The 12173-nt window shown below is 38.4% G+C and overlaps 1 protein-coding gene across 4 annotated transcripts in view; it reads left to right on the forward strand.

Annotated features, from left to right (window-relative positions):
* Positions 1–12173, forward strand: part of CDK14 (cyclin dependent kinase 14) — a 328969-nt gene that overhangs the window by 175405 nt on the left and 141391 nt on the right. For all 4 annotated transcript variants that reach the window (XM_066991698.1, XM_066991699.1, XM_013187015.3 and 1 more), the window contains one exon: positions 11184–11304. In XM_066991698.1, coding sequence (XP_066847799.1) covers positions 11184–11304 — 121 coding nt within the window. The remainder of the gene's footprint in view (positions 1–11183; positions 11305–12173) is intronic.

Raw genomic sequence — 12173 nt, forward strand, 5'->3', positions numbered from 1 at the left:
GTGAGATTTTCACAAGTGTTGAGCAGCTGCAGCCACACTAACTTGTGAGGATGGTGCTTTCCGTGTCTCAGTCCCTGGTGATATTTCATTAGTAGTTTTCCTCCTGCCTGAGAAATGGCAAACTGCTTTTGTCATTGTAGCTATATTCAAAAGCCTGCTAGCATCATGGTAAAGCTTTTGAGTATAGGCATCCAGGTTGATCCCCTAGTACTTTCCCTGCTGGCCTTCTTGGTCTGATTATACTTTTGTTTAATGTTTCCTTATTTAAGAGAACATACTATATTATAATGGGAGAAAATTATGCCAAATTGTAATCATTTAAATTTCATTGATGTGTTAATAGTTATGCAGATTTATTTTGCACAGGAAATAATCAGCTATGTGGAAATTAAAGGATAACTGGAAAGCAGTGTGGGTTAAAGAAGAAAAAAATTATCATCAGTCAGAACAAAAATATTGATATGCAAAGAAAAAGATTAACGTGAAAGAAGAATGGCAGTTCATTAAGAGAAATGTGCTGTTTAACATGATATGAAATAATTCCATAATTGAGATAGCATTTTAAAGAAATGATTGCTCTGTAATCTATATCACGGTTTATTTTGTTCTAGATGGTGTAAAACCTTACTGTAGCAGATTCACTTTTTATCTAGGTAATTTTTAATAATTTATGTAGGGTTAATTTTCAGTCTTTCTGAAGGATGCAGTGCTGGGTAATATTAATATTTTTTATAGTTGCATGATTCCTATTCATGTGTTAAGAGGAGAATTTTGCTGCAGCCACTGGCCTCCACAGCACCCAGAAGCCATCAGGCACTAAGTTACTGATGGTAAAAGTGGGAGCTCAGGAATCGTGAGCATTTGATCCGGGTGAGGTAGCAACATTGACAACTGCTTTGTATGACGGAGGAAATGCTGTTCCATGATTTTCATGTTACATGTTAGGGAAAAAGTCTGGTTAGATCTTCACCTTGTTAAAATGTGGCCAAGCTCTCCTCCAAGGTCACTTTCAGCTTTTCCCACCTTTGGCTTTTATGCCTTATATAACATAACAGATGTTATAGCAATTTTTTCCATTGTCATTAGAAGTAAGGGAGAAGAAGATATTCAGGTGTCATCTCTTTTATCCCTACCCCCAGATATGAACATACTTCTTATCCTTCTTATCCTTCTTATTTCAGCAATTTTTAGGTCACTTTTTTTTTTTTTTTTTTTCTCCCAGTATTCACTCATTCACTCTTGTGGCTGTATTTGCATTTAAGGATATTTCATTGCAATGGTCTTTAAGTTAGATATTAACTGTAGTGGGTTGAATTGATTGTAAAAGCAGATACCAAGCATGAGGCACTATAAGGGAAAAACTTTTCATTATATCAGTACTGTCATTGCTGATGGTAAGTTCTGTACTCTTGAAGCAGGGTGAAAATTTGATTCAGCTTTGAACTGTGTGTAGACCTTAGGAAAAAAATATATGTATTTTAAAAATCATTGTCTTACTGAAATGCACTTTATGAAAAAAAAACTCCTAATTTACCTTCTTGAAACTTGGACAATTCTTTGCTGAGGGTTACAGCCAACTTTGCCATGTAGGTTGCAGGATGTGATGCTGAATGGGTTGTCAGAATGAGATGTGCTTGCCTGTGTACTTATGATTTGTTCGTACATGCAAACTTGAAATAGGAAATGGTTTATATAAAAAATGAAATGTTCCAAAGTTACTAATAATATGACAGTAGTATTTTGCCTATGATCAAGATACTGTTAGGTTTACTTTGCTTGCAATCCAGAAGAAGTTTTTAATCAAGCACTGCACGGAGAAGCACATCAATAGTCCTTAAGTTAACTGAAATAATAGAAAAAGGAATGGTTTAACTTCAGTACTAACAATTTTTCATTTGTTTTAGTGAGGTATGACACAGGGATTTGCAATTCCCCTGACTTAGTAGTGTTACATCTGTATATAGCAGACTAGATATGGTCCTATAGCTCCGATTTTGCTACCTTGGCAGTAGCATTTCAGTGCCACTATACAGAAAGATGCCACATGAGGAACATTTGCTTTTTAACCACACGCTTCCAGAATCATACTGTATGAGGCACAGTCTTAATGCTTTTCTAATGTAACTTTTTAAAAATGAAATTGTCTGTTTTCATTTCTTCCTTCTCTGTGACAAAATTGTATTATGAACTGATTAGGTGGCTCTGCAGGAATACAGATGCCTGACTACTGATGTAAAGTCAAATAATCATTTAGACCTAAGCATATTGGAATGTCTCTCACAAAACTTTCCTTGTAAGATTTGTGATTCAGCTAATTAAAGATGACATAGATATTAAATGAGTTTTGAGGAGTGATTCGATTGAACAGGTGAATCTGAGACTCCAGAGATCCCTTTCGTAATATGTTGCTCTATAATGCTGCTTTACAGAAGCAAAAATATTTACGTGGGTTTTCTTAATGTTTTCACACTCTAAAGCAAAGTGAAAATAAGAAAAATTAATTTAGTGACATCTTTAGGTCTGCTGTAGTTATTTTGTTCTTTGTAATAGCTTAGATTTTTTTGTGTTGTTAGCTTTGTACTGGTGCTTGTACTGTATTGTACTGATGTTTTAAGATCATTTTTCTCTGACTTTTTTCATCTGCCAGTGCAGACAGATGTGTGTTTAGATACTGTGGGTATTGTCTAGTATGTGAATGTATGTACTGATGTGGTATCACATGCAAAATGTACTGGAGTTCTTCAGCAGAATGGCCCAGACAGTGTTTTACATGCTAAGGAAATATATAAGCTGCAGAATATAATGTATTGCAGTGATACCAAGAATTAGCTGAGTATTTTTGTTTTCTATAAATAGTCTGTCATGGGTCCTGGAAGCAGCCTGGATTAAACTTCTTGATCACTGCAGAACCATTTGTGTCAGTCAAGGTGGCTGTGGTTCAGAAGACGAGGCTGTGAAAAGGAACAAGTGCCGCTGTGTCCTGCAGCAGGGAAGTGCATGCTGCAGTGGCATCGTACCTGGAAACGTGGGCACATCAAACTTAATTTCAATGGCTGTGCAGCACGGAGGCCAGGAGCTGGTGAAGTTGTTAGCTGAGGAGTTATGCCATTCATGTAATGTCAGACATTGCACTGTAAGAAGTGATTGTTTCAATACCCATGTCGTGATGGTTTTGCATGGTAATGTCAAACGGCCCTATCGCTGTTGGATTTATAAATCAAAATAATTATTAGATCTGATTTTCAGAAGTGTTATTTCTTAGTAGATGTTAATACTCTTCAAGTACTTGCTTTTTTATGCAGCATCACTCTTGTTAAATTATCCTAGACTAGTTCCTGGGATCTTAACTGTTTGTAAGTAAATTTACAGTCACTTAGATAGGCTTTTACCTGACCATTACTTGACCTATTATCGTCATTAAATTTCTCTGGCTATTTTACCTCTAAGTTAGAAAGGATGAATCAGCAAAATAGTATTATTCCACTGGCATAAACCATTCCACAGAGCAACATCCTAATAGTCATCCAACCAACTTTGCATTTGACCAGAGTTTTTTTTTTTTTTTTTTTTTTTTCACTCTCTAGAATCATTGCACTGAGTTGTGGACCTTGTTAGCGGGAAAAGCAGTACGTGTTGGCTGTGGCATCACCTTCTCAGGCTCAGTGTTGTATAGTCCTTGAAGAAACAAAATTATCTGAGTGTAAACTAGGATTAGATGTTCAAATATAAAACTTTCTGTGAAACTTAGCTTTTGTGTTTCTGTTTGGATGACTGTGAATTACTACACTAGCAACAAAACGTGCTTATTTAACAGTTCTTCAGCTGTCAGATTTAATGAAGCGTTGCAGTAGAAGGATTTAAATGGTACTGCTGTCTTGTATACAGAGGGATTGAATCTGGTGTGTGTTCAGTCCCCTTAGCACCTCAACAAAGGGGAAGGCAGTTTATCTACATGATGATTTTCTGCTAATATAAGTCTCGCACAGCACAGAGCAAGCTTATTTATTTCTTTGCCAGTATGTCCTATTTAGCCTGTCTCATGCAATATGTCAAGTACCTACTGCATTTTATCAAGTGATAACTTATCAAGATACCAGTTGATGAAAGCTGGTTCATTTTTACTTGGACTCCAGATGGAGTAATCCAAAATTGGCTCTTGCAGTCATGCTTTTAGTTTTACAGATGGGGAACACAGTTGATTGTTAACTTAATACTCAATAGCACTGTGGTGAGTTGTTGACTTCTGTGGCCAGTGCTTGGTGAACTGTTACACTTCATCAAATTGTACATCCATAGTTCTCTCTTTGTCTCCACAGAACACTTTCCCCGATGGTCTATAGCACTTAACTTTTTCTTTTCTGAGTTCCTTTTGGTTTGTTAGGGAAAGATAATGAGAACATTATTCCTCAAAAATGTATGAAAGTAGTCTGTTAAGTTTCTTGTCTTCAGCAAGATCATTGTTCATATGTCTTAAAATTCCATGAATATATATATATATACACACTATTCTTCTATTCTAAACTCAAATTGTTCCCCAGTGCTGTGCTCATTGATTTGTAGCTGCTTCCCAGTTTTCTCTCTTTTCTTAGGGAGATCTTGCAGATCTTACCAATTTAAAACCATCTGTTCAGGCTTTGTTAACTATTTGCTTCAAACTTAATAACTGGAATGAGCAACTCTGATATTTTCACTTACAGCCTTATTAGCAAAGTGGTATGTTCGTGCTGGGATGTTGTTGGGAGGAGAGGTCATCATTTTTCATATAGAATTTTTTCTGTGAGACAACAAAATGAGGATCATTAAGTAAAAATCCAGAAACTGGAAAGCAAGACTTGAATCAGTCAACTGTTAAAATATCGTGGGCACGTATCCCATATTCATAATGAATCCAGGTCTTTTCATTAATGCAGAAGTTATCTTTGATGTGCAATTGCTTGCTGTCCTTGAGTTCTGTTAGCTGTCACGGCTGTGTGCATGTTTACAGTGTGGATTCTTTTTTTTTTTTTTTTTTTTTTTTCCCTGCCCACACCATTATTTTTCTGCTTGTAGACTAGGAGAGGCAATTTGAACATGTTCACACTGACCCAGAAGGTCATGGGGATACATATAATTTCACTGTGTTGAAAGTGGAATATGCATTTCCTTTGCACTTCCATGCCACCTACTTTTTGATTGGAACAGAATTATTTGTGTGTTCCTTTCTGCTAACAGAGAATGAATGAATTTGGCAGTCATGGTACATGTTCAGCATCAGTAGGCTTTTTCAATGTGTCAGAAAGTTTTTATAAGGATTTTAAAGCAGAGGAATAACCAGCTTTATAGCTAGGATGGCTTTCAGTCAAATTATTCAAAGAGGTCTTTAATATACAACCAACAGCTGAGCTCTTTTCCTTATCCCACTTTTCCACTGCCTATGATCTTTTGGGTGTCTTGGGAGGCAGTCAAAAGAGATGATGCTGGAGTTGTTGAAAAAAGAAAAACACTTTTCTTGGGGGCTAAATTCTTACTTCCTGTTAGCAGAAAAAAAGATACTTCTCTATCTTCCCTTTTTGTAACTTGTGTTTGTCAAATTGATAGTCGAGTCCCTTTCAAAGGCCAGGATAATTATCATCTACATTATTGTAAGTGATTGTCTGACGGCATACATGAGATAAGATTTGCAGGGAGAAATCATCTTTTATTAGACCAACTGATACTGCTGGAACAAGCAGGCTGTCAGGCACACATGTCTTTTGCCTTACTTATTGCTCTCTGTCTCTTGGAAGGTTGACTCATGCGCTCTGCTTTGGAAGAACAGTCATTGTCCAAGTGCCTTTGGGGAATATTAACAGGGGAACCTGATTAGCCTCTCCCTAGTAGTGGGTAACTTTTGTAAATGAACATCACTACCATAATCTGGTGTCTGCATTAGGACTCAGACGTAGGGTATTGTAGGCAATTTATCGTATTTGAAAGGAATTAAAATCAGATATTCTGACAATGCTACAGCTTAAGGGTAGATATATTCACGTAGACAGCGGAGGGACCTACAGGCTGCAGCACACTTTTCCTTGCCAGGAACTGACTTCCGGGTAGAGAGCTGACTGCTTTGTCAAAATAGTGGCAGTGTTTCCACCCATTTTACTTCAGTTTTGTTGCCATTCATGTATTCACTGAATAAATATGCCTCTGTTGGAAAATAAGTACCTGGATAAATAGATTAAGTGAACTTAACAATTCATGATCTACAACAGACAGCATTAATAACATTTTAATATAGTTACTGAATAATGGTTATAGTTTTATAAGCCATTTACCCCAAACTCTAAGTAAATTGTTAAAATAAATAAACATGAAGCTAAGGAAGGAAGCATGAAAGGATCCGAATCAAGGAAAAACAACAGAAAAAAGAAAAACTTTCTTGTTTGTTTGCAATATGCCTCACTAGAGCTCTTTTTGTTATATCTAAATAAAAATAGTAAACAAAGAAATACATTTAAGGTATAATGGAAAAGGGAACAATGCACGTTCTTGGCAAGCCCTCGTTTTTGCAGCAGTGACTGTTTTTCTCATTTGCAGAATGATGCTCACTGTGAACAAAGGCTTCCTGGTTGTCATATGAACTTGACTAGAAAGCTATCCTGCAGCTAAAGAGATATCAAATATTAATATTTATGCTCATAGCCAAAGGTGTGTATATTGAATAGGTCTTGTGTCTGCATATAGCTACTGCCTCTTTTAAAAGCCAAATACAATTAAAAAAAAAAATTACGGTGATAAATCAGTGCAATGTGTTATGTCAATAACTGATGCTAGGTAAAATCAGATACAACCTCTGGGTGTGAGATAAAAGATAGAGCCAGACAAAGCAGAGAAAATTGTGTTTACCACAGAAGGAAATATCTTTTTGCCTTTTTTTTTTTTTTTTTAATAATTCAGATTATGAGGCGGAAGGAGTTTTTATATGTTAAAGGCACATACATAAGCTCTGGGCAGCCTCCCGAGGAGGGGAGGCTCAGAGGGAGGTGCCGGCCTCTGCTCCCTGGTGAGCGATGGCAGGATGCAGAAGGGTACAGAGCTGTGCCAGGGGAGGGCCAGGCTGGGCGAGAGGAGAAATGTCAGTGCCATGAGGGTGGTCACACACCGGGACGGGCTTCCTGCAGAGGCAGGTGGTGCCCCGTGCCTGTCAGTGCTCAAGGGACATTTGGACAATGTCCTTGGTGATACGCTTCAGCTTGTGGTCGGCCCTGAAGGGGTCAGCAAGTTGGACTTGATGGTCTTTGTGTGGCCCTTCCCCTTCCCCTTCCCCTTCCCCTTCCCCTTCCCCTTCCCCTTCCCCTTCCCCTTCCCCTTCCCCTTCCCCTTCCCCTTCCCCTTCCCCTTCCCCTTCCCCTTCCCCTTCCCCTTCTCCTTCCCCTTCCCCTTCCCCTTCCCGTCGGTCAGCCTGTGCTTTAAATAAAGGGCATTGCAGAACATCGAATTAGTTAAAATGAACATTTCGAATGAGTTAAAAGGAAGTTGTGCTTTGTGGCACAGCACAGGTAGATGATGCTGGGGAAGCCTTGTGGCGTGTGATCTGTGAGAACAGTTTCTACTTCCAGTTTGGATAAATAATGGCCAGAGAAGTAACTGCCTGGAGAACGTTAACCAGTGTCTGTTCTTGCCATAATTACACGCAGCAGGGCTGATGCAACCTGACTTTTTTAATAGCTGTGCCTTACGCTTGGCTTCCTCCTTTCCAAACGAGGCTGGAACAGTGGGATGCGTGTTGACCTTTTATCTTTTGGAAGAGGTAGGACCTGGAAGGGAGTTCACCAGCTGTCAGCAAGCCATCACTGGCAAAAAGTGCGCAAACAGCAGTATGTAAATGCTGTGTATTCACCTGGCGATCTCGTCATTTACCTTTTGACTTTTGTTCGCACTATCCATTAGGATTTGAAGTTTTGATGATCGCCCATAAGCTCTGTCTTTTTCAAAAGAGATCGTCACTCTTCCTGTAGAGTAACCATGGAAACAGACAGGGAACCCTTAAAGAAAGTGATCGAACATGCTGTGCTAATTAATCCTACCCTTCAGTTTTCTTTCAGCTGAAAGATGTGGTTAAATAAATTTTGCATGAGTAAGCATATGTGGAGGTGCAAAAGGGTATGAAATACATAGCATCTTTTTCCTGCAGAAGGATATTTAGAAAAACAACAACTGATAACTGTCAACTGTTTGCATCTGGAACATCAAAATAAGAAATGCAGTGTCTTGTTAGTGTTTATACATATATATAGAGATAGTGTTGCTTTTAAACTGTAAATATATCTGAAAGATGAGGATATTTTCATGCCTCAATCGTGTTGAGAGACATTTACATGAATTCTGAATCTTTAAATAAAAGTGCCCATAATTGGAAGTGCCTTATTTACGCAGAACGTTCTTCAGAAAAAGCAAACTTTGTTCCCTTCCAGAGACAAAGAAGCTCCTCCAAGGCATTAGCCTAATTTAGGACCTTTGAATTCTGCACTAGAGGAGCTATTGACTGAAACAGAGGGACTGTTCCAAATCTTCCCGTGCCAAAATTTAGCCTTTGTGGGTTGTTCAGTTCTGCTAAATTTGGCCATTTAATCTGCAAAGTAGTGTTAAGTGCACAGGCAGGAAACCAGTTGGCCACTACATAAAACATATGGCCTGTACCCATAAACCTTAAACCTGGTGCACTGATGCTGTTTGATGTCAATGTATGGCTTCAACTTGCTCTTACAAATTGAAGTTTTACTAATAACTTTCTCCTTTTCAGTAATGATCCTCTTATAACTGAGAAACCAGATGTAGCAGCTAACCTCGAGTGAGGCTTTCATGGTGTTTTGGAAATGAAAAGCAGATTAAAGAAAAACATTTAGCTGTCCAGCCATCTGGGATTAGCCAAAAAGGGACATGCTTTGAAAATGTGATGTATCTTAGTTAGCCTGGACCAGATTAGAGGTAGAGGAGATCTAGAAGTAGTCAGCTGAGGAAATAGGATGGTCAGCAGTCCCTACCGGATGGGAGGACAGGCTGAATGGTCACAGAACAGGAGGAAAGACATATTTGGGTTGGCTACAGTACTTGCAATGCTTCGTTTTGGACAGCAAGGTGGCAGAAACTAGCTGGCAAGCACAAGCATTGTATTATTTGCAGTTTGATTTCTGGTATGGAAAGGTAGGTATTTATTCCTCCCTACTAGGGAGATTTCTTGAGTCTGGGTGGGTCAAGCACTTTGTGTCATAGACACCTGCATTTGTTTATCACCGCACAAGCTCTAAAACTTGCTGGTTTTCTTCATATCACATAACATTGCTGGCTTCTTAACAGTGCCTTTTCCCTACCTGCCTGGGCCTTTTCTCCTACCAAAGCTAGGAAGAAGATTAGAGAGGTAAGAGTTTGTAACCAAATTCAGTCATCCTAGGCAACAGAGAAGGGATTCTGGAAGGGCAGATCAGGCAGGCAGAGAATGATGGGGACATTCTCAAATCCTTTCATAATTCTTGTTTAGCTTAATAATAGCAAAACCGGATTCCCACCTTCAGGGAGTACTACTTCAGATTGGCCGTGTGGGGTGCGAGTGCTCAGAAACTGAGGCTTGTTTGTAAATGTTTGTGCTAGGTATAAAAACTATTCAGCACTGATCAGAGGTACTGCAGACAGTGTAAGGTTACCTCTTTTCTTTGGGGTTGTGCTGCGTTTGCCTACCTTGAATTGTCTGCTTGAACCAAGTGTTAGTCAAGCTGGTGACCAAGTGAACACATGTAAAGGAGATGGAAGTCTGAAAGCTGGATAAAAAAGAAGGAAAAAAAGGTTATTCATATTTGATTTTTTTTTCAAAGAAATTTTGGCATACAAGTCAAATTATTCCCCTACACTAGTCTAATTGCTATAATCAGCTGATAATGCAATCTACTGGCAAGATTTGCCATCATTACTATGGAGATGTATTCACTGAGATTAACTGTTCTTAAATAGCTTCTCCAGTGTATTGAGAATAAAGATGCAAAGGACTCTCATCTTCACTTTTATGTGAATTCTCATGTTACATATTTTTTCTGGAGTGTTTGACTGCTTTTTGGTTTCTGTGAGGTGTAGGACATGACCGTCTGTTTTAGTAGGTTCATTTTTTTGTGTGAAAGGGAAATCGATAGTTCTTTGTTTAGGAAGATAAACAGCAGTGCTGCATTCTCCTGATTTCTGTTACTCGTCCAGTGTTCCCAATGAGGGAGTGGATAGTCTCAAGGCAGTAAGAAGGAACAAATTATTTGGAAAGGTATTTGCAGGCACATGATGGGAACAGGCACGAAAGTCCTGAAAATCTTTTTTCCAGTCCCTGGATGAGTGAGGCTGTTGTAGGAGAACTGTTAGAAAAGTTTGCTCATTACTGCTGTTTTTAGCACATGAGAATCTCTCCTAAAATCTTTCCAATTTTACATGAGATATATGGTTATGCAGTTATGTGAATTATTTTAACTGACTGACAAGCTTGAAAGACAATTATTGTAAATAGTATATCTTTAGTAGGTCACAGATTTCATAGGAATGAATTCTGTTTCTGAGATTGTTGCACTGCCAACATACATTTGTTGAGAGAGAAGAATTTTACACATACCATTTTCTGATGTATTACAGCAATATTAATATTTATTTGAATGGAAATGTCTGAGTGTTTCTACTGCTTTCAGATATAAATTTGAATAAGCAGACTAGGGTTTGCAATGTAAACTGTGGAAGTTTTTTTTAGGCTCCCCTAAAAAAATAAATCTCAAGTATGTCACTATACATCTGGGAGTTTCCTTTCCATTTCTTTTTTCTGAATAACACTGAAATGAAAGACTATCGATGCCTGAGGATGAGTAGTTAATGGAAATGAACAACTTTATTTATTTGTCTTTCATTTAGGTATACCACAATGTACCTTTGCATCTCTCCTGGGTCTGTAGTTGTCAGTATGAAAATCATATTTTATTATTCCTTCATAATAATCACAGCTCTTTTTAGCCAGGTACTAGATGATAGATGCTACCGTGTTCTTTCATTAAGCAACATATTTCAATACTAGAAGAAAAAAACACTTGCAATATGACATCAAGTGATATGATGTGGGCTCACGTATCCTTTTAGGATTGTAACCATACAGCAAACAGTTTCTTCATTTTGATTTTATTAATTTTTTTGTATTTACCCCACAGGTCTTGCAAGAGCTAAATCAGTTCCCAGCCATACATATTCTAATGAAGTGGTAACCCTATGGTACAGGCCTCCAGATGTCCTTTTGGGATCAACAGAATATTCCACCTGCCTCGATATGTGGTCAGTACAGCATCTTTACTGAGACTATATGTAGGTGTTTTAGCTCTGATTTTGTTAGATGTGTAAAACGAATATGTGGCAAGATCAGTGGTATAGTTAAAGCTTCATGTTATAATAGTATAGCTCATGTGTAGTAATCTCTGTGTGGTTGACTCAGTTATTTCCTTAAAGGAATCCCCTCCTGCAACCCACAGCTTGGCTACCTGGTGTTGGTACACCAGTAGCAGAGCCAGTAGTGCTTTTCAAGAGACCGTGTGAGTTGCTGTTGATTGCTGTTCCTTGGCAAACAACTGCTCGCCCTGAATGCATGATACAGGACATGGTGGCTAATACTATATTAGCAAAACCAGCTAAAAAGCATGGTGGCTTGAGCATTGCTGCTGTGACTGGATTGCCCAGTTTTGCCACGTACGTCAGATCTTCCCAGCTGTAGCAAGGACAAACCCAGAATACTCTGGGTGCAAAAATACAGCCTCTCTTCTTAATCTGCTCTACTGGTTAGCAGTATATCAGTACGTGACACGTTGCTGGACAACTTTCTTTCAAACCTACAGGTTTTGTTTAGACCTGTAGGTTTGAAAGAACAGTTTGCGTAAAGAATACAACACCTTGCTTTTGATAACATCGTTTAATCCTGTGTTGAATGACGGAGTCGTGTGTGGTTTTTTGACTGTTAAGAGACCAAGGTGGAGGTCACAAACCTCTGTAATCTGTACACATTCTGCTGTTAGAGCATCAGCTTTATTGTCAGAAGCAATGCAGCCTGATTCAAGAAACAGAAATCTGGAAGAAGAATATTTTTATTTATCAAGAAAGTCTCATGTCATGGAGGAAGTTAATTTGTTTTGAATGTATATTTAATCCTTTAG

This window comes from Anser cygnoides, chromosome 2 (assembly GCF_040182565.1).
Source record: "Anser cygnoides isolate HZ-2024a breed goose chromosome 2, Taihu_goose_T2T_genome, whole genome shotgun sequence".
NCBI lineage: Eukaryota > Metazoa > Chordata > Aves > Anseriformes > Anatidae > Anser > Anser cygnoides.